The sequence below is a fragment of the Rattus rattus genome, chromosome 5 (assembly GCF_011064425.1).
Source record: "Rattus rattus isolate New Zealand chromosome 5, Rrattus_CSIRO_v1, whole genome shotgun sequence".
NCBI classification, from domain to species: domain Eukaryota; kingdom Metazoa; phylum Chordata; class Mammalia; order Rodentia; family Muridae; genus Rattus; species Rattus rattus.
This window is the reverse complement of record NC_046158.1, coordinates 153,151,097-153,173,444: the sequence shown is the minus strand read 5'-3', so window position 1 is coordinate 153,173,444 and position 22,348 is coordinate 153,151,097. Positions and strand designations below refer to the sequence as shown.

At 50.3% G+C, this 22,348-nt stretch overlaps 3 protein-coding genes across 7 annotated transcripts in view; 2 read left to right on the top strand and 1 right to left on the bottom strand.

The window, feature by feature from the left end:
• Positions 1–1,360: 1,360 nt before the first annotated feature.
• Snx21 (sorting nexin family member 21) lies at positions 1,361–9,628 on the top strand. Of its 2 annotated transcripts, none has more exons than XM_032904836.1 (3): positions 1,361–1,765; positions 2,146–2,303; positions 8,590–9,628. In XM_032904836.1, the coding sequence occupies exons 1-3, from the start codon at positions 1,507–1,509 to the stop codon at positions 9,262–9,264; spliced, it is 1,092 nt and encodes a 363-aa protein (XP_032760727.1). In that variant the 5' UTR covers positions 1,361–1,506; the 3' UTR covers positions 9,265–9,628. The 2 variants fall into 2 exon arrangements, with proteins under 2 accessions (XP_032760727.1, XP_032760728.1); XM_032904837.1 differs by having other exon boundaries at positions 2,146–2,296; positions 8,590–8,608.
• Acot8 (acyl-CoA thioesterase 8) lies at positions 9,622–21,422 on the bottom strand. 4 transcript variants are annotated; one of them, XM_032904833.1, is made up of 7 exons: positions 20,903–21,066; positions 19,268–19,404; positions 17,971–18,322; positions 16,072–16,297; positions 12,476–12,633; positions 11,827–12,021; positions 9,622–9,864 (listed from the first exon to the last, which is right to left on the bottom strand). In XM_032904833.1, the coding sequence occupies exons 3-7, from the start codon at positions 17,981–17,983 to the stop codon at positions 9,746–9,748; spliced, it is 711 nt and encodes a 236-aa protein (XP_032760724.1). In that variant the 5' UTR covers positions 17,984–18,322; positions 19,268–19,404; positions 20,903–21,066; the 3' UTR covers positions 9,622–9,745. The 4 variants fall into 4 exon arrangements, with proteins under 4 accessions (XP_032760724.1, XP_032760722.1, XP_032760725.1 ...); XM_032904831.1 differs by lacking the exon at positions 17,971–18,322 and having other exon boundaries at positions 20,903–21,422; XM_032904834.1 differs by lacking the exon at positions 17,971–18,322 and having other exon boundaries at positions 11,924–12,021; positions 20,903–21,109.
• The window catches only part of Zswim3 (zinc finger SWIM-type containing 3), a 15,018-nt gene continuing 13,981 nt past the window's right edge, over positions 21,312–22,348 (top strand). The window contains exon 1 of the mRNA XM_032904829.1: positions 21,312–21,643. Within this exon, the coding sequence (XP_032760720.1) occupies positions 21,489–21,643 (155 nt within the window). The 5' untranslated portion in view covers positions 21,312–21,488. The remainder of the gene's footprint in view (positions 21,644–22,348) is intronic.

Below are 22,348 nucleotides of genomic sequence, written 5' to 3'. Positions count from 1 at the left end.
GAGTGTGCACTACCACACCTGGCTCTTCTTTAAGATTTATTCTATTTTTAATTATGTGTGTGTGTGTGTGTTTGGGTTTGGGTTTTGTGTACATGTGTGCATGTAGACCCTTGGAGGCCAGAAGAGGGCGATAGATCCCCTGAAGTTACTGGCTTCTATGACTGCCTATGTGGGTGCTGAAAAGTGAGTTCTGTTCCTCTACAAAAACAGTACAGGCCCCCAACCACTGAGCCATGGTTGCAGCCCAGCTTTAGTTTCTTCATACTAAAAACAAACCACTACTATAACTTCATCCTCTGAGCTCGACGTGTGACAGTGTATGAAATACAACAGGACACTCTCTCTCTCTCTCTCTCTCTCTCTCTCTCTCTCTGTCTCTCTCTCTCTCTCTCTCTCTCTCTCTCTCTCTCTCTCTCTCTCTGTCTCTCTGTCTCTCTCTCTCTCTCTCTCTGTATCTCTCTCTCTCTCTCTCTCTCTCTCTCTCTCTGGCTGGCCTTGAACTCACAGTGATCCTCCTACCTCTGTCTCCCCAGTGCCAGGGCTGGGATTAATGGCATGAGGCACAGTGACACCACACCTGGCCTTTGAGATAACTTGTTTTATTGTCTAACTAGTCGAATCTGCCCTGCTAGGCCTGACATGTAAGCCTTGGGACAGGGATCAGCAGTTTTCTTCACTACTGCTACCCTGCAGTAAAAGATAAACTGCAGTTCTCCAAGAGAGTTACGGTGATTACCCGACCGGACCCGCACGCGTGGGAAAATGAATCGTCCCAAGAGCTCCACACTAGAAATCTCTGACAAACTGTGCAGCCTTGGACAAGTAACAGCCTCTCTGGATGGGAAGTTCAAACGAAACTGGGAAGGCCTAGGGTCACTCACACAGGCACTGGACTGAGGTTCTTACAAAAGCTGAAATTTTAGTACGAGTATTAGTAATCTTGTTTCATGTGAGAAAAACCTAAGCTGGTCGAGGCCGGATTTAAGCTTCTCTCAAGGGAGAACCGAGCTCCCAAATGCTGTGAAATTACTGTAAAGTTACACAGCGCTGTATGGAAATTAGAGGTAAAGCTTGGGGCTGCCCCTGGAGTCCAGAGGGGGTGGGACGAGTGCAAGAAGGGGCGCGGCCAGCACGATCCCGGACGGTTTCACGGGGAAGCCTTGGCTCGCCGGGCTGCCCTCCGCGTCCCTCCCGCACGCAGCGGCCGGGGATTCTAACAGCTCCGAAAAAGGGAGCGGGCGGGGCCGGGGCGGAGCGGCGGCAGGAAGCAGCGAGGCGGCGCCGTGAGCTGCCTGGGCGGAGAGCCTCTTAAAGCCGCGGGCCGCTGCACCAAATCCCGGGAGCCCGCCCTGAACGCACTTGGGACCGGGTGGGTGGAGGCCGCTGCTGCCCGTGGGGCGTGGCCTCTTTGCCACGCCCCCGACACGCCCCCAGGCCCCTCTCCGGGCGGGGGTCCCCTCCCTCTCCGGCCCTGGACCCAGCGTGGCGCGCTCCCCCCTGGGTGCCATGGCCTCGCGGCTCCTGCACCGACTGCGACACGCCCTGGCCAGCGATGGCCCCGGAGAGGCGGCGGCGGGCCCAGAAGCCGAGCAGTTCCCTGAGAGCTCGGAGCTGGAGGACGACGACGCCGAGGGCCTGTCCTCCCGCCTCAGTGGCACCCTCAGTTTCACCAGTGCAGAGGATGACCCTGACGAAGAAGACGAGGACGACGAGGCGGATCTCGACTCGCCGCCCTCTGGAGACGGGACATCGGGGGAAGACGCAGGCGAGTGCGGGAGGACAGACAGGAGCCCCGGGGCTCGGTTAGGCCTCCCGGCTGGACGCGATCCGAGAGCATCCTGGGGGCTCTGAGTTATCTCCCTGAAACTATTGACACTATAAGCTCTTCCAGACACCGTTTGGCTGTGTGACCTTGAGTCAAATACTATGAGAATCACACTATCTCGGGGGTTTTTGTGGGTGTTAAATGCAAAGAACCAGGGAAACGAATGTATGGTGTGCTAGCTGGGTGGAGATTTAGCATCTACTGTAAGCCAGGCGCTGGGATAAAGCACATCTCGCTCCCGTGAATGAGGTCATGGCATTTTGTTTACGTTAACTCTGGAGCTCGCTAGCCCCATAATGACTGGTCATGTGCTTGTGCAGAACGAAGTCCCCCACCTGATGGACAACGGGGCAGTCAACTCCTGGCTCGCCAGCTGCAGGATTTCTGGAAAAAGTCTCGGAACACCCTAGTTCCACAGCGACTGCTCTTTGAGGTGACCAGCGCCAATGTTGTCAAGGACCCTCCCTCCAAGTACGTGGTGAGTGAGGTTCCAGGAACCCTTAAGCTGTGTGTCTAGAAGTCTCTGCTGAGAGAAAGTACGGAATACCACAGTTTTTGGGGGGTCGGGCCATGCAGTTATAGTGTCCTTATTTTATACCTGGGGAACTGAGACCAGATACGAAGATGGGTGTCACAGTGAACAACAAATGACTTAGTTTCTCCGAACCTGAGAAAGTGGCCTTAGGGAGTTGCCTCCTGTTCTAGTGTTGAGGTTAAGAAAACTTGGGGTTGGGGATTTAGCTCAGTGGTAGAGCACTTGCCTAGGAAGCGCAAGGCCCTGGGTTCGGTCCCCAGCTCCGAAAAAAAAGAACAAAAAAAAAAAAAAAAAAGAAAACTGATGTGTGTGCTGTCCTGTACCCTGTGGGTTTTTGTCAACTGCGGCAGGTTACAGTATTGAGACTGGGTTGCATGGGTCAAAATTAGGGAAATGGGCCTTGGACCCAAATCAGCCTTGATTCACATCCCCTGTATTTTACCAGTGGCTTCCCCTTGGGTGGGTTCTGTGACCTCAATGGCCCCCAGTTTCCTCATTTGAGCAGTAGGACAATATAGGGGATTAGTAGGAGGTAAGTGAGACCAGGCATGGAAACCTTAGCATTGTCTGGCACCGTGATAGATTAAAATGGCAGCTATACAGTTTCAAATTTCCTAATCTGAAGTGCTTGAAAATCCAAAGCATTTGAGTGCCAGCGTGATGCCACAAGTGGAAAATTCCACACCTAACTTCACGTGATGTGTGCTCAAAATGTTTAAAAATATTGCATAGGGACCTGAAAGACTGAAGCAATAAGACTGACCCAAGTTCATGGCTAACCTGGGCTAAGGCTACATATTTAGACCCTGTCTCAAAAAAAAAAAAAAAAGGCCCAACAACAAATTGGAACGTATTTCATTGATACAGCACTTGCTTACAGTGCTCAAGAACTCTGAGCTTTGTCGCAAACCCCCGGGAATGGTATAAAACTACCTTCAGAGCTGAGTGTTGCTAGTGCAGTTGGGAAGCAGAGCGAAAGTGTCAGTTTAGGGCAGCCCTATAAAAACCAACCTCAGGCTGTGTCTCTAGAGTGAAGAAGAAATGTGAGTTTTAAGAGCCAAGATGCAGTGCTCAGTTGGTGAGTGTTTGCCCCGCTCTACATAAACTGGGTGTGGTGGCACACACCTGTTGCAGCCCTTGAAAGGGGAGTCAAATCAGGAGTTCGAGATCAGCCTCAGATTCATAAGCTCAAGCCCAGTCTCCTGGAAGACGGGAGACCCTGCCTCAAAATACTCATTTACTGTACTGATTTTGTATTTAGAGTCGGGTCTCATTTCTAAGAAATATATGTACATAAATGTGCAAATATTCCCAAATCTGAACTGCTTATTTCTGATCCTAGGCACTTCCGATAAGGGATATTCAGCCTGTATTCTGATTTAACTTTAGATTGGCAGTGTAAGGTATGGAGAGCCTGCTGCAGCCTCCTGACGAGTCAGTTCTCCAGCCTTCCCACCTCCAGCACCGTCAGGGCTAAGGAGTAGAGAGCAGTCTGGAGCCGGGCCTAGAGTCCCTTTTCCTTGCTATGAAGAGGAGAGACTGGCAGAGAGTCAGATATACCGGGCTCTGCTCACTTCAGGTCTGAAACCCATCTAAGCTAGCTGGACCCTTGGTCAGTCCTGGCAGTAACAACTCCCAGCCTGTCTCTTCTAGCTTCTCCCTCCGATTCAGCCAGACATGAGGTCTGGAGTCCTGTCCCACATTTGGGTCTCTCCACCCTTCTCTGTTGCTGTTAGTAACAAGGACCACACCCATGGGGTGACTGTTCCACTTTGTGCAGGGATTGATACATGATGCAGGCTTTGTATCTTGTTAAGCATCAACTCCTATGCGTGCTAAGTAGCTGTTGTACCACGGACTATACACACCTAGCCCCCTGATGGTCCAATCTTAAGTGGTAAATGTTCCAGAGCTCTGAGGTGGGTAGGGGGTCATGCACAAGAAGGAGACACCAAGAACCAGTCAGCAAAGAGCAGCTCTTTCAGAAAGGAATGTGGGTGACTCAGGAGACCTAGGTGAAAAGCCTTAAAAAGGGCAGGGGCCATCTTTTGTCCCCTCCTGTGTCTAGAAAATGAAGCCTCCCCCTCTGTACACTGGGCACCCCGTATCTCCATATTTCTTCTCCTGGAGGTCAAGAGTAAGGGCTTTAGCACCAGATCTCGGGGCCAGTGTTATACCCTGCCCCTCCTCTTTGGAGCCTGCTTCCTCAGACGACAGAGACAAGACACTATCCTTGCAGGGCTGTTGATGGTTAAGTGACACCAGGACAGAGTGATGTGATCCAGCATGAGGCAGTCAACAGAACAGCAGTCATGCCATGCTGTGCTCCTGTGGATTGAAGCCATGACCTCATGCAAGTTAGGACGTCCTCTGGCACTGACCTACAGCTGAGCCCCCCTGCACCCCCACACACACAACCACGGTTACCTAACTCAGTGGGTCATTATGAGCGTCAGATGAAACAAGCAGATAGAAAATGGTCTTTGGCAAAAAAGTAAAAATAAAAATAGAAGGGAAGAGTGAAGAATGAATATGATCAAAGTGAGGGTTGGGGATTTAGCTCAGTGGTGCAAGCGCAAGGCCCTGGGTTCGGTCCCCAGCTCCGAAAAAAAGAAAAGAAAAAAAAATATGATCAAAGTATGTTTCAAATGTATATAGAATTCTTAAAGAACACGTTAGCATTTTTAAAATCAACCTGCATACATAAAAGTCTGCTGCAGAGCTTCCAACAGTGCGTCCTGTGGAAAACAACTTTTCTTGGGTTTGTAAAAACAAGAAAGAACAAGGCAGGTGGGTTTATATGTGCAGTACTTGGGAGATGGAGGCATGAGTGAGGGTCAGGAGTTCAAAGCCAGCCTGGGGGGAAAAAATGGAAAGGAAATGTAATCTAGTTAGTATGTTTGAACAATACAGGGTTGATAGGTGTGAAATGGTTTTTGTTGTTTTAATGCACTGTGAATCTTCAAAAGAAGAAAGGCCAGGTAAACCTAACTGGAATAGTGGGACTACTGGCAGTTCCACTGGCTACATTTGAGAAAGATGTCTGTGTATACTGTGCCCCGTGTAAGCCTTCAGTGTGGCACCAATCCTTATTAGCACTAACTAATCCTCACATCGGATCTCGGATCTGTGGGACACTGTGCAGACTTCCTGGTTCATGTTTACCAAACAGAAATCATATCCTTTTGTTTCCTTTAAAATGTTGCTAGTGGGCCAGGGAAATGGCTCAGCCAGAAAAGGTGTTTGCCTGACAACCTGAGCTTAACCCCCAGAACCCATGGTGGAAAGAACCAACCTCCCAAAGTTGCTCTGACCCCCATATGATACTGTGGCACGTATACACAAATATAACTCCTATGTCAAACACCCAACAACCACCACCACCACTACCACCACCACCACCACCACCACCACCACCACCACCACCACCACCACCACCACACCACCACCACCACCCCCACCACCACCACCACCCTCCACCACCACCCCCCCCCCACCCCCACCACCACCACCACATACAATTAAAATAAAGTATAACTTGTGCTACTCTTTGCTTTAACTTTTGAGGGGCAGGTGGCACTGAAACTAGGGTCTTGTGCTTGTTTAAGCAAGTGTTTCACACCTGAGCTTTATTCTCAGTCTTTTCTTTTGTAATGTCTATTTTGAGATAGTCTCACTAAGTGCCCCAGGATGGTCTTGAACTGTGTAACCCAGGCAGTCCTTGAGCATTCAGTCCTGCCTGCCTCTGCCCTGCTCTTGTAACATTGTTCTTTAAAGGAACCCTCTTTTTTTTTTTTTTAAGATGTATTTATTTTATGTACGTGAGTACACTGTTGCTGTCTTCAGACACACCAGAAGAGGGCATTGGATCCCATTACAGATGGTTCTGAGCCACCATGTGGTTGCTGGGAATTGAATTCAGGACCTCTGGGAGAGCAGTCAGTGCTCTTAACCACTGACCCATCTCTCCAGCCCCTCTTTTTCTAAAATACATTTAAAAGCCGCCTTTTTAGCATTGCTTGTGAGAAAGAAAAGTTCCAAAGTAAACAGCTAGCAGGCCAGTGGTTCAGGCCTGTACCCCATCTCCTTGGGAGGCTGCGGTCATGGGTTTGAGGCTCGCCTTAGCCACGTAGTGAATTTAAGGCAATCTCTGGCAATTTAATGAGACCCCATCTCACAGGAAAACACACACGCATACACAGAAAAAGAGGGACAGAAAGACAGAGACAGACAGACAGAACTAGGCAAGTGAAACATACCTGTAATATGTGACAAGGAGATCAGGAGGAGGTCATCCTCAGCTACATAGCCTGTCTGAGGCAGCTTGGGCTACATGAGACCTGTCTGGAACACTGGAGTCAGGGACTGAAGATACAGCTTAGTAGTAAGATACTTACCCAGCATGGGCAAAGCCTAGGTTCAATGCCCAGAAATGTGCACACACACACACACACACACACACACACACACACACACACACACACACACACACACACACACGCACGGAGTTGGAGGCTGAAGATGCCAGTCAGAGGTACAGCGTGCCTAGAAGGCCCAAGGGTCATTAAACCTTGCCAAGTGCTGTTTCCTGAGGAGGCTCTGAGCTGAGAGTCCGGCTCGTTCCTAAAAGTAAAGGTGAATTGTGTAAAAGGAACTTCAGTGTGTGCTTAAGACAAAGGGCGAGCATGGCAGGGCATGACCATGTCCCAGCTCCTTAGAAGGCTGAGGCAGGAGGATCACCTGAGCCTAGGTGGTCAAAGCCAAAAGCAACAACGGCAGATCCCCTGTCTCAAAAAGAGGAGGAGGATGACGACGACGACCAGGAGGAAGAGAAAGGGAAGGAAAGGAAGGAAGGAGAGAGAGAGAAAGCCATGCATGGTGCCTTATGCCTGTAAGCAAAAGCACGCTTGGAGCTGAGGCAAGCAAAGGCTCACGGCTAGCCTGGGCTACAGAGACCTTGGACCACTGCAGGGGACTGGAGGTGTAGCTTGTTTCCCTGGTAGTGTCTGGCTAGCTTCCAGCCCCAGCGCAGCACACACTGGGTGTGGTAGGGTATCCTGTGGTGTCAGCACTTGACTCCAGAACAAGCTTGAGGTCAGCTCGTCAGCCAGGACCCATGAGACTATCTCAGAACACAAAACACAATCTTGCCAAGCAAAATAGCCCAGCACTTTTCATGACCCGATGCCCTGAGCTGTCCTCAAATCTCATGCTGGAAGAAGAGAACCGAATCCTGAAAGGTTTCCTCTAACCCTCATCTGTAACCTCCGGCATCAGGCTCAGGTATGTGTGTCCAAACACAACAGTAACCACACACACACACACACACACACACACACACACACACACACACACACACACAGAGAGAGAGAGAGAGAGAGAGAGAGAGAGAGAGAGAGACACTAAACCTAAAACGACAAAAAAGAACTAAAGAAGGCATGGTGACACATTCCTTTAATCCTACCATTCAGGAGTCTGGCCAGAAGATTGTGAATTAGAGGCCATTGTGGGTTGAACGGTAAGACTATCTCAAGGGCCAAAACCAGAAAAGAATCAGACAGAATCAGGAACCATCATGTTTATGCTGCAGTATACTCTAATGTGTGTCACCTAAAAACCTTGAGCACCAATGCATTCCATACCTGAGCAAACAATGACCTTAACCTAGGAACCTTTCACTAGAGCAGAGGTGAATCTGAGGGTTACTGGGGTCACAGGAAGGAGGCTGACTTGCGGTTACATGAGTCTAGTGAACTCATGCTATTGAGGCTGTCTGAAGACCTGTCCTTCGGTCTGGTTTGAACGAGCTTGGCCAGTAATGTATCCAGAGTGGCACATAGTTCCAAGTTGGCTCTCAGATTGGCTCAGAGGCCCAAAAGAAGGGTCTGGGTTTCAGTTCACTACTGGCTTTCCTAAGGCCTTCCCAAAAACGAACTCCCAATGAGCAGGAACATTTCCCAGAGCAGTTACATGGTGGCAACCCCAGACATTGAAGCTCATTTCTGTCTTTTTCCCCCATGCTGCCTTGGGCCTGGGTCATTTCAGAGGAGCCTCAGGTAAGATGGGATGGGAATGGGTTCCTGGCCACCGCTTGGCAGCTTCTGCCTGCTCCCAGGAGGAAGTCCCAGGAGGAAGAGGTGAAGAGCAGAGGCCAGAATATAGAAGGGAGGGGGGGGAGGAAAGAGACCCACACGCTTTACATCAGCCCTGACATCCACCTTTCTTACAGCTCTACACCCTCGCCGTGATGGGCCCAGGGCCACCAGATCGCCAGCCAGCCCAGATCTCTCGCCGATACTCAGACTTTGAACGGCTGCATAGAAACCTGCAACGGCAATTCCGGGGCCCCATGTCTGCCATCTCCTTTCCCCGTAAGCGCCTGCGCCGGAACTTTACTGCAGAAACCATTGCCCGTCGCAGCAGGGCCTTTGAACAGTTTTTGGGCCACTTGCAGGCAGTGCCCGAGCTACGCCAAGCTCCAGAACTTCAGGACTTCTTTGTGCTGCCCGAGTTGCGGCGGGCGCAGAGCCTCACCTGCACTGGCCTTTATCGTGAGGCTCTGGCACTGTGGGCCAACGCCTGGCAGCTGCAGACCCAGTTGGGCACCCCTTCTGGCCCAGACCGCCCCCTGTTGACTCTGGCTGGGTTGGCTGTGTGCCATCAGGAGCTGGAGGATCCTGGGGAAGCACGAGCCTGTAGTGAGAAGGCTCTGCAGCTGCTGGGGGACAAGAGACCCCATCCTTTCCTGGCACCCTTTCTCGAGGCCCATGTCCGGCTCTCCTGGCGCCTGGGCCTAGACAAACGGCAGTCAGAGGCCCAGCTTCAGGCCCTACAGGAGGCAGGTCTTACCCCTACCCCACCCCCCAGCCTCAAGGAGCTGCTCATCAAAGAGGTGCTGGACTAACTTGCTCCCGTCTTAAGGCCATGTCTAGGAGAAGGGCTGCCCCGGGTTAGGGGGCAGGGGAGCTCCTAAAGTAGTTCCAGAAAGAGTCTGCAACAGACTGAGAGGAACTTTGTTTTGCCAGACAGAATTCGGAACAGGCTTTGGCTGGGGTTACCCTAGGATGATACCAGGAGGAAGTCTTGGCACGGGCTCTTCAGCCTACCCCATCTGGAGGCTGTGGCCAAGGTCAGGATCAATGTTTTCTTTTCCATGGGCCTCTAACCCAGTGAGACAGCTTGGTGAAGGGCTGAGGACTGCTACTGGAGTCCTGGAATTCAGAGGCACGGGGAGGGCTGTAGTTGTATTAAAGGTCAGTACTCCAGTGTTAGCAATCTCTTTATTGGATGTAAGAGGCAGGAAGCCCAGCTCAACTGTGACCTCTGCCAAAGGAATGGCAGCAGAAAGAGTCCTTAGAGCCCCAGGCGAGCGAGTTAATCTCCAACTATAGTTTACTCTCGGATACCCGAGGCTTCAATCGGATCACACCCTCCTGGGCACAGGTCACAGCAAGGACCCCATCCCGACGCCACAGCCGCCCATGTACCAGCCCTCGAGAGCCACCTGTAAGCAAGGAGAAGGGTGAGAATGGCCCCTGCTTCAGACAACCTGCTTTGCCTGCAAAGGGTTTGATACAGGGCAGAGCTGCCCCCATACAAGAGCACATTGGGACATCATGATTCCAAAGTGCCAAGTGCCCTGTGGGAGCCTATTGTAGTCGCCAGGGGGCATGCTGCCCACACCCCAGCACCTCTTGATGGTTTAAAAGCACTTTCACATTATCTGCTCACTTCCTCACACACAGAGGGGCTCTGACAACAGTCTGCAAAGGCTTGGCCAAGCAGACTGCCATCTCTGGCCCCTCGTCAGAAATCCCATTCTTTGCTTTCTGAGAAGCCAAGCCAAGTTCTCCCAGCTGGAGATTCACCCAAACCACCACAAGGGGAGGGGAGCACCTGAGAGGACCTGTGCCCGGGAGGTGTGGCCTCCTTTCCCTTGGCATCTGGAGGGTCTTTCCCTTGGTGACTCTGAGCCTGATCTGGTTATCCTCAGGAGGCTAACTTCAGGTTCCCTTACCCAGCAGAGCCCACTGAGATCTAACTGTAGCCACAGAGCGTGGACTTCACTCCATGTCCTGTTTTCCAGACAATGACACTAAAGTACAAACCGGCTCAGGAATTGGCCCCAGGGATCAGGCCAAAGCTGACTGAGTGTCCTAACTTCAAGGTCATGAATCTTGGGCAGCAATGTTGTTTGTACTTGAGAAACCCTTTCCTGATGATAAGGGGCTGCTTAAGTTTCATCCGTTTCTAAAGGAAAGTGTTTATGCCTTTGAAGTGGACTTCATTATAAAGAAGCCGGGTTCTAACAGTAGACCCTGAGGAGTCTGAGTTTCTCTCTGTTCCCTACAAGGAGCTTCTGGGAGTGGTACCCTTACAGACCACAGTGCCCTGCCCCACTGTGCTAACTCACAGAATCACTCAGGGAGCTCCTTAGAAAGACAGTTTAGGGCTGGAGAGATGGCTCAGTGGTTGGGAGCACCCGACTGCTCTTCCAGAGGTCCTGAGTTCAGTTCCCAGCAACTACATGGTGGCTCACAACCATCTGTGGTGAGATCTGGTGCCCTCTTCTGGCCTGCAGACACATATGCAGGCAGAATGCTGTACATAAAATAAATAAATAAATCTTAAAAAAAAAAAAAAAAGAAAGACAGTTTAAAGCCAGGTGGTGGCGGTGCACACATTTAATCCCAGCACTCAGGAAGCAAAAGCGGGTGGATCTCTGTAAGTTCGAGGCCAGCCTGGTCTATAGAAGCAGGTTCCCAGTAAGTCAGGGTTACACAGAGAAACCTTATCTCAAAAAACCAAACCAAACCAAACCTCCCACCCCAAAAAAACAGTTTCCTGAGGCTGTAACTCCGTTAACAGGGTGCTGGTGCTAGATTTAATCCCCACACTCAGGAGGAGTTAGGAGGACCAAGCAGTAATGATTACCTTCAGTCACATAGTGAGTTCAGGGCTAACCTAAGACACAGGAAACTGTCTTTAAAAAAAAGACTTTCCTGGAAACAGCTCCCTCTAGTGGCAGTCTGATGGAGTGCGCGGTCTAACATAAGCCTACTTATTCCGACGAAAACACTGGGAAGCAGGGCAAGGTGACTCCCAGCACTTGGGAGGTGGAGCCAAGAGGAGCATGAATTCAAGGCCAACTCCACTCCACACAGAGCTCAAGACCAGCAGACACATGAGACTCTGGTTGGGTTCAAAAAACAAAACAGTTTCAAAACGGATCTGCCCAAGTTCACATGGGGGATCTGAAGTGGTTGTCTGGCCACCTGGACTGGTCTCTGAGCTAAAGTCAATCACTCCTGGCATGTTCCTGTACTCTTAAAGACAACACAAATACCCAGAGGGGCTGCCAGGAGCCAGCGCGGCAGCCCCAGGAAGTGGGAAGAGGCAGCATCATCCCAAAACAAAGCCGGTTCCCTAGCATCCCACAGACACGGACCCACGGGCCCACACTCACCAGCCCAGGGGCTCTCACACTCGTAGAGCATCCAGTGGTCAGCGCGGAATGGGGCGTGGAACCACATGGAGTGGTCCAGCGAGACCATGAAGTTCACTTTGTACTTGGACTGGTGAGGCAGCAGTGCCGTCCCCAGGAAGGCGTAGTCAGAGATGTAAGCAGCCACACAGCAGTGCATCTTGATGTCGCCTTCCCCTGCAACAGGTCCCAATCCCATCAGCCCTGGGCTCCTGGCCTTTCCAGCTCAGGACCTGCAGGGAGAAAGGGCTGCCACACACAAGCTAGTCGTAGTGCAAGGGCACCTGACCCAGGGTAGGGGTTTGTGGGTACGGATAAAGGGGGACTAAGAGGGGACCAAGGTAAGTTAAATGCAACCCTGTTCTTCCCAAGTCTCTCTCTCGCCCCAGCCATTCTCTCTGGTCCTGGAACCAATTTGCACAAAGACATCCATGGTTAGCTGTTGACCTAGGTAAGAACTTCAGCAAGGTAGCTTGCTTCCCCCCAATAGGGTCCAACAATGAGATTACAGTCACCTTGTCATTCTCATAACAGGCCAAAGAGACAGTGGTATGCCCAAGCCACAGAGGGCAAACGAGTGGTAAGGCCTAGACTCCTGAAGTGTATTCCTCCAAATCATGGGTCTTCTTACCAATATAGCCCCGGGCTCGCACCCAGAACATCTGTTTGGGCTCCAGTGTCTGCAGCTGGTTCAGGGCGGGTGGGTTCACCAGCTTGATCTCAATAGGCACCTCTCGGGCAGCAATTCTGTTCAGCCCCACTCGATATTTCTCATGAAGGTTAGGATCCCTGGAAGTAAACACAGGGACAAGGAAGTCCAAGGAGATGGGACTTCTCTGCTGCCTCTTCTGATCCCCACCATTTGCCACAGGGGCTCTGCAAAGCTTCCTCACAGTGCTGACAAAACAGTAGAGTGTTTGAGTCCCTTCCTTGAGTCAGCCTTGGGCAAGTTAGTCTTCTCTCTGAGCCTATTTTCCCCCTGAAACATGCGAGTAATGATGTGACCTGTCTCACAGCAAACATTATACACAGCACACGGATTCAGGCACTGCACACGGCCATAACTCAAGCCTTGGCACAACCTCACGTGACAAGTGTGGTCAGCTGGTAAAAGGTGCGCACAGGAACCCAGGTGGCTAGCTCAGAGCATGAAGGGAGATCTCATGTCAGGCAGTTTATGTATCTATCTACTCCATTCCTGAGAACATTCAAGAGAAGCCTCCTGCTGTGTCTGCATTCTCTATCCTAAGCAGGCGGAAGCACTGTGTGCCAGGGGACACCATTTCCATGGAACCCTCAGTTCTTAGGCTCTGCCGCTCCCACCTGTATGGTGGACTGTTGCTCTGCTCTGTCCACTGTAGCAGCCACTAGCTGCACAAAACTGCGAACTTGAAATGTGGCTATCCTCCCCAGAGGCCAAGATCAATGAGGGGTGTGGGCTGAGGAGGTGTCTCCATGGCAGGGAGCCTGCCTAGCATGCACAGAGCCCTGGGGAATTTGATCCCTAGCACCACACACACTAAAGAACTGCTCATCCTAGTTCATAAATTTAATATAGCCTATAGGGTCAGTGGCTACCTTATTGACGAGCACAGGCTAAATTCAGGCTCCTTTAACAATAATACATTATTTACACTTCTGCACACATGAAGCCTCATGTCTGTTGGTGGTGTAACTACTCACATGGCAGCCTGATGCACCCCTACATAGCTAAGTGCCTATATACCTCTTACTGGATCCTCAAAGCAATTTTATGAAGTGTGAGTTATGATTAGCTCAAATCATAACCAAAGGTATGGATTTAGAGGGCAAGCATTTGCCCAACCTCACACAGCTATCAGGGACAGAGTCTAGACTTGAATCCTGGCCATTGGGCCTTCTGAACCCACACCCACCCCTCAGGCCCCACTGCTGCCCCCCAGTATGTAACACAAGCAACAAGGCCTCTCCCCTTTGGCACAGCTGGAGAAATGACTGGTCCTGTATTTTAGATGAAGAGTCTAGGGCCTTGTGAGGTTGGGGGCTAGAAAATCCCACAGCAAGAGGCGCAAGCCTCCGTGTGTGTGTGTGTGTGTGTGTGTGTGTGTGTGTGTGTGTGTCTGTGTCTGTGTGTGTCTGTGTGTCTGTGTGTCTGTGTCTAGATCCAGAGCTCTTCCCCATAGCCAACATCTGTCAAACTTTACTCCTTGTGATGTCAATGAGAAATGTGTTACCAAGGAAGAGTCAAAATACTCAGAAGACACTAAAGTGGACACACTGACCAGTGGGCCGCACCCTGCAGCGGGGTCCCGGGCCTCACTCTGCCATGCACTAACCAAGCTGCTGCGCCATAAGCCTGAGGCAGGAAGGTCATCAGCCCAGGACTCGAGGCTATTTACTTACCGAGTGGTTGTAAAGGTCGTTTACTATTGGATTCAAGTACTGAGAATTGAACGTAGGGTCAATTTTTAAAATATTTCATTTATTACGGGTGGGCGTGGAGAGTATGTGTCCTCCAGCACGAATGTGAAGATCAGAGGACAATGTTGAGGCATCAGTTTTCTACTTCCAGGGGTTCCAGGGATTGAACTCAGGTCATCAGACTTGCCCAGCAAGCACCTCTTCCTGCTGAGCCATCTCACTGGCCCCAGCCAATATTGCAGTAACAGTAAAGCTACCCCATGCCTGTGCCGGCTGATGGCTGAGTGTGAGCTCTGCCCTTTACACCATGATCCCCCGTGCACTTGTGCTAACACTGAAGCTCAAGTGGTTCAGAGGGCTCCTGCCCTACGTGCGACTGGGCTCTAATAGCTCCTTCCCTGCTTCTACATACTGCGTATAAAATGCATACATTTCTGTGAATATACATACATTTCCACCTTCCCATCCCGCTTCTCTCTCATCCGTGTACACATACATATACATATACATATACATACACACATATACATATATAATTTGTACCAGTGTTTACCTACATGTATGCATGTGCACATTTGTGTTTACTGGCTGTGGAGGCCAGAAGGAGGTGTCAAAGCCGTTGGAAGAAGAACTAGAGGTGGTTATGGATCACCATGTGGATGCCGGAACCCACACTTTGCAAGAGTAGCAAGTGCTCCTAATGGCTGAGCCTTCTTCAGCCGTCCCCCATGTTTCTGAGATAGGGTCTCATGTAGCCCTAGCTAAACTGGGAATCACAGAGACCCACCTGCCTCTGCCTCCCAAGTGCTGGGACCCAGTTTATACTTTTAGTCCATAGTCAAGACCCACTTAGAGGCTCTCTGGCCCACTAATGAGTAGGAGCCAGAGCTTGAAAACACTGCCCTGGTACTGTATGAGAAAGGGACGAGAAAGCTAATGCGGGGCCATATAATAAAAATACATTATACACATGAATGAAGCTGTCAAAATGAAACCCATGACTTCATACAATATACACTAATTAAAAATAAAGGAGTGGGCTGGAGAGATGGCTCAGCAGTTAAGAATTCTGGCTGTTCTTCTAGAGGTCAAGAGTTCAATTCCCAGGAACTACATGGTGGCTCACAACCATCTACGAAGGGATCTGATGCCCTCTTCTGGCGTGTAGGTGTACATGCAGGCAGAGCACTCCTACATGTAAATACATAAATTTAAATAGATGGGCAGGTGAGATGGCCTACAGGCCTGTGGACCTGAGTTCCACCCTCCAAGCCCAGGTAAGGGCAGAAGAGAGAGGGCTCCACAAAGTCATCCTCTGTCCTCCATATGCTGTGGCATGCACGTGCAAACACAACAAACATATCCTACGTATGCTGTGGCCTGCACATGCACATACACAAACACAAACACGCCACACACACACACACACACACACAATACTGATTTTTTAAAATGAAATGGAGAATAGTATAGAAATACCAGAATGCATCTAAATCTAGTCATCTGAGTACTGTTTTATTTAAAGGCACGATCTCTCTCCATAGGTCTGGCTGGCTGGGCCTCCCCATTTAGACCAGGCTACCTTTGAGCTCTCCCAGACTTGCCTGTCTCTAAAGGCATGCAGATTATGCTTGGGACCTAAATGTAGTTTCTACTATAGGTCAAAGTAGTAAATGTTTTTAAGGTCTGGGGTGTAGCTGGGTGGCAGAACATACCTACCACACACTAGGCTCCTAGGTGTGGTCCACAGAACCATAAAAACTAAAGAATAAAAGAAACTTAAAAAGTAAGCAACAACAACCACTCTCTGGAGTCCTCTGGCCTCACCTTAGGTACTGGTCAATGAGGGCCTCATGGTCCAGCAGCTCCTCTGGGGGGGGCACAGTGGGCATGGAGAACTGGTGCTGCAGGGGGCTGGGCTGCATCTGCTGGAAGGAGGCCTGGCAGATGAAGATGGCCTTGCCGTGCTGCACAGCCTTCACTGCACGCACGGAGAAGCTTGCTCCTGTTCGTGTCCTCTCCACATGGTACAGCACTGGCACCTTTGGGTCCCCTGCAGTGGGCATAAGGGATACAAGGACCCTAAGTAAATCCACAGGTCGTCCTCGTTACAGTTAGTAAAACACCACCTCTGTTCCTCTCATCCTAATTTCTTGGTTGGCTGGTTGGGGTTTTTGTTGTTTTGAGACAGGGTTTCACTCTATAGCCCAAGGCTGGCCTGGGACTCGGGGCAATCCTCTGGCCTCTGCCTCTCAAATGCTAGAATTACAGGTGTGAGCTATCATGTCCATCTTCTTTTCTTCTCAAAGACAGACTTCTCAATGTGTTGCTGTCACCTGCTGTTGCCAGAGACCCACACAGGCATGATGGTGGGCCATGTCTACAGCAGAGATCAGAGGACGTGCTGGGTGTGCCCAGACCAGAGGCTGTGGGCCTGGGGAGCAGGTGAACCACAGAGAAGGGGACACTCATGGAATTGGGTTAGGGACACACATTTGGCTTTCTCCACTTGGTACAAAGTCAGAAACTGGTGAAGTTAGGGAAGCTGTCGGTTAGTTTATCAGTTATTCACCAAGTCCTGGCTGTCTGGGGCTGAAGAGGGTCACCCTCATGCACGCTAAGACCAGTGCCCTGCCACTGAAATGCACCTCCAGCCCCACAAGAGTGAAACGGCCAACTTGCTTCCTGTTTCTAGGTTTTTAGCCTTTCTCTGCGTATAAATACCAGTCTCTTCTGCCTGACTGAAACACGATTCTTCTTTTTCTTTTCTTCTTTTTGATTAAATAATGAATTAATTTATTTGAGTCAGGATCTCACTGTAGCCCTGGAACTTTGTAGAGGACAGCATCCAACTCCCAGAGATCTGCCTGCCTCTGCCTCCCCAGTGCTAAGATTAAAGGCATGAGCCACCGTGCTGATCCACACTTACTCTTTTGTTTGTTTTCTTTTGTTTTTCAAAGCTGTTTCTCTGCATAGCCCTGACTTTCCTGAAACTTACTCTATAAACTAGGCTGGCCTTGAACTCACAGAGATCTCCCTGCCTCTGCCTCCCAGGCGCTGGATTAAAGGTATGCGCCTGGCAACTCATTCTACTTTTGAAACGAAGTGGTCCCTGGTTTCAGAATCAAAACTAAAACCAATCAATATATTTAGGCACCAGTCTGTAATACCAATATGCAGGGGATTGAGGCAAGAGACTTAGAATTCCAAGTCAGACTTGCTAATTTAGTTTAAAAAAATCAAACAAAACCCAGTGGGGCATCTCCTCAGCTGAAAGAACCACAGGATAAGAAGGCCAGGGTTGGGCTGGGACGAGGTCCTCTTGGGATAGAGAACCCTGGGTTCTACCCAGCATGCAGGTTTGGCGGCATCTGCAATCCCCGTACCAAGGAGCCGCAGGCAAGAAGATTGTTAGTCAGGGACATCCATGGCTACACAGCAAGTCTGAGGTCAGCCAGGGACACAAGAGGCTACCACCCTGCTAGCAGCAGGTAACTCCTGAGCTACGTCCCCAGTCCAGACCAAGAGTTTGCAATGAGAACTCCCCTGTCTCTGAGCCCAGAGCTTTAAGAGTCTAAGAGATCCTACTGACACATCGCTGGTCCCGCCTCGCCTCTGTTTCACAGATGAGTTCCATCGTAGCAAAAGAAAGTAACCTCATTAACCTCATTCAAGATCACCTCGGCCATGACTACAAAGCTGACGCTCAACTTCCAAACCGCTTACCTTCTGTCTCCATAGCAGTTTATAGCCCTATGAGGACTTAGCAGTGCTGACACTAGAAGAGAGTAAAGAAGAGAGCCAGGCGTGGCGTCCCAGGCCCTTAGTGCGAAACACTCGGGAGCCAGGGGTGGGCAGAGCTCTGTGAGTTCCAGGCCGCCCTGGTCTGAATGGTGAGTTTCAGGCCAGTCCTGCTACATAGAGAGACCCTGACTCAAAATAACAACAAAAGCGAGGAAGGTGAGGTCTCATCAGTTAACAACGCTGTCTGCTCTTGCGGACAACCCGGGTTAGGTTCCTACCACATGCATGGTGGCTCACAATCCCTTGTAACTCCAAATTCCAGGGTATCCAATGCCTCCTCGGACAGTAGGAAAGCAACATGCTACTCATTTATGCATATACATATACCCATATATCTTTTAAAATAAGCAAACACACACATACGCACACACGTATATATATATTTAAATGAATGAGAGTTGGGTATGGTGGCGAATGCCCTTAATCCTAGTTCTTAGGAGGCAGAGGCAAGCAGAAAGAATGAATAAAGAACAGAGCCAGGCCTGATGTCACACATAAAGGCTGAGGCCAGCCAGGGCTACACGATGAGACCCCATCTCAAAAGAGAATAAAGAAATAAGCTCCAAGGAGTTGGGGATTTAGCTCAGTGGTAGAGCACTTGCCTAGCAAGCGCAAAGGCCCTGGGTTCGGGTCCCCAGCTCTGAAAAAAAAAAAAAAAAAAAAAAAAAGAAAAAAAGAAATAAGCTCCAGGAAAGGCCCACCGAGAGCAGACAAGCATTGGTCCACGTCATTAAGAAACAGACCGTGAGGGGTTGGGGATTTAGCTCAGTGGTAGAGCACTTGCCTAGCAAGTGCAAGGCCCTGGGTTCGGTCCCCAGCTCCTAAAAAAAGGAAAAAGAAAAAAGAAAAAAAAGAAAAAGAAACAGACTGTGTCTCACATAATGAATCTCAGTGAGTGTGATAAGGATTCAGGTTATTTCCGGATCCTGCCTCAGCCTCCCAGGCGTTGAGGTTACAGACCTGAGCCAAGCGATGGGCTCCCTCCCCCTGCTTTTTCCTGGTACCTGAGATGGAACACAAACCCTTCCCTGTGCCAGTCAAGTGTGCTGCCACTAAGCCACATGCTCAGCCCCTAGGTACCTTTCGCCTCTCCCCCTTCCTCATCCTCTTCTCTAATTCTCCTCTTTCTCTTGAATCAGCCTTCAAAGCCAGGAAGCAAGAAGTAACCACTGGGCCACCAAGGGGGGCTGCAAGCAAGGCGCCAGGGTGCGGGGTTTACCTGCCCGGACAAAGTAGCAGTGCAGGGAGTGCACGTGGACGTCTTCACTCACGGACTTGGCTGCAGCCACCAGAGCCTGGCCCACAATCTGACCCCCAAAGAGCCGCTGGGAGGTAGGTACCCAGTAATGCCTTCCTCTGTGGGGAGAGGAAAGTGGAAAAGACTGAGGGTGCTCTGAACCCCATAAGCCTCGAAAGGATCTAAGGGTATTTGGGTCCTTTTTCAGAACCTGAGCGAGACCGAGGAGTCCGCTCTCACATCTCTGACATCACCGCATAAACCTTTAGACTTCACATCTACCCGAGTTTTCCGTGGACTTCAGTCAAATAGAACGAGCTAACTCCCTCGTTTACAGCAGGAGTACATGAAGCAAGTCCACACAACTCAACCATTACCAATCCTGGGCGGTTTCAAGTCCACGGCTTCTTCCCCACCCCAAACCAGGGAAAGGGAGAGACCAGAAGTTTACTGAGGCTTTGAGTAGATGTGAGGAACTCCAAAAAACAGATCTGGGGCTGGATCATATGATGAAGGCTTGCCATTGGCACTCCTTAACCTGACAAGGCAGTTCTTACAAGAACTGTTTCAGAGCTGAAAGGACTCCGAGATTACCCTTATCTCCTCCCGCCCCCAAAAAAGGTCTAATTGTCAGAGTCTGAGGTTGTGAAATTTAATGCAGATGCACATTGATCTAGCTTTCTAGGTGAAAGGCCTTGCCCAGTGCTAGAGCCTGAACCCTGAGTCCTAGCACCCAGCCCGGAGGTTGTCACTTTTTTCATTACAATACAATTTGAAAAGCACTCCTGGCCTAAGACAGTAATTACCTAGCAGGTAAGAAAGATAGCTTCTGATAAAACCATAAGAGCTGTACAGGTCAGAACTGTCACTAAACAAGCATGGTGACACACACCTTTTGAACCCAGGACTTGGGAGGCAGTGATACCCTGATCTCTGTGAGTTTAAGGCCAGCCAGGATGACACAGAGTTCCAGGTCAGCCAGGGAGGGCTATACAGAGAGCCTATCTCAAAACAAAACAACCAGCCAGGCTTGGTGGTGAACTCCTGCCAGCATTTAGGAGGCAAATGCAGGTGGAGCCCTATGGGTTATAGTGAATTCCAGGTCATCCAGGACTATATATAGTGACACCCTGTCCCTAAACAAAACAAAAAATTGTTACAAACCCACTCTGCAATCACCAAGTTCAGTGATGCCTGGAAGAAAACATACCCCAAGTTAAGTAATAACTTACCAGACCCCAATTAATGGTGCAGGGATGGTTTGAACACACACACACACACACACACACACACCGATCAGCTGTTACCCTCAGGGAAAATCACTGCCCTTTCTTTATTGACTCAGATTAAGCTGCCTTGTAGAGTAACAGTCTCTCTGTCTCTATCTCTGTCTGTCTCTGTTTCTCCCCCTCTCTCTTACACACACACTCCTCCCCCACCCCAGATCGCCTCCTGAAGAGCAAGGATGGATGTCAGGGACACGCCTTCTAACTGCAGCAGAGCATGCACCGGGCACTGAACTCTTAACTCCAGAATTAAGGTTCACGGGGAGATGGCAGTAATCGCGACTCTACTGAAACAAGGGTGCGAGCCTAGTTCCGAGGTGCCGCCGGCTACCTGTAGAGATCTTCATCTAGAGGCTCGAGGTTGAGCACGCTGGTGACCAGCACACTACGCAGGTCCCCGGAAAGGTCGCCGCGGTCGGCGTCGCCATTAGCTTCTCCTAGGTCCTCTGGCTTTGACATTTTCACTGCTTGCTGCAGATGAGAGAAACGCGGAAACTTATATAGGCACCCAGCGCTTCCGGCAGGTCGCTCCAGGGGCCGGAAATCCCTAGGGTTTCGGTGTGCGAGACGCAGATTCTGATTGGTCGTTGTGCTTGTCAATTTCTGAGTGGGTGTGACCACATCTATCTTAAGATTGGAGACTATTTGTGCCAGTTTAGGAGATCCGCGTGTGATTGGGTGAATCAGCGAAGGGGCGGAGCATTGGAGATGAATAATAAGGGATGAGTGTCATTTCCCTTCTGTCACAGAGCAAAGTCGCCCCCAGGTTGCTGTTACCGGTCTCTTCTCCGGCTCCTCCCAAGCTCCCAATAAGCCACTCAGTCCGGGCCACACCTGGGCCCTTGCCAGCCGTTACCCAGTGACCTCTGACCCCTGGCGTGATTCTGGCTGGGCTCTGTGAGGGCCGGTACCCCGCCATGGAGCTAGGCAGCTGCTTTAAGACCTACGAGGACTTCAAGGAGTGTTTCAGCGCCTACAAAAAGGAGACCAGGTGCTCCTTCATTGTCAGGGACTGCGTCTCGGTCCGCTTCCATAACCTCAACAACGGCACCTCTTTCCGCGAGGACATCCTGTAAGGGCGGGGCAGGAGGGTGGGGAGGAGGGCTGCCTGGAGGAGGAGGGCGTGCATGGGGCCACGTTGCCCACGCCTGCTGAAAAGCGAGGGAAACCTCACGGGCTTGGGCTTGGGCTACCCGCTGTGCTTGGTCCCACTCCTTCATTCACAAGCTTTTCTGGAAATTCGCAGTTAACTGCCTCTTGTTGTTTGTTTTTTTTTTTTCCGTTTTATTTGTTTGTTTGTTGAGAGCATCTCTCTCAAGCACAAAGCTTGTCGGGGAGTGAATCCAAACGCCTTGGCAATTTCCTCCATTAGTCTCCCCTTTACAAAGCAGTAATGTGCTCATTGGTTGGTTGGTTGGTTCTTTTCGTTGATTGATTTTGTAAATGACTCCTGAGCTCCAGATACAGCCGTTTTCAAACACCTTCCTTATCCAAGGTGCTTCCCAGGTGCCTTCTTTACTCTGCAGGGATGCATGTTAGAATTATTGATGGTAGTTCTCTGACTCATTTGACTCTAGGGGCTAAAAAGCTGGGGAAGGCTCCAGTGTTTTTAGGGTTCGGGTGAAACAACCTACTATAAATTTAGCTTTTAGTTTTACTTTAAAAGAAAGCATGATAAGGGTGCAGGTTTAGAATCCCAGTGCTAAAAGGTTGAGGCAGGAGGAGCATGAGTTTGAGACAAATCAGCTCTTAAAAAATACAGGGAAAGGATGGTGAT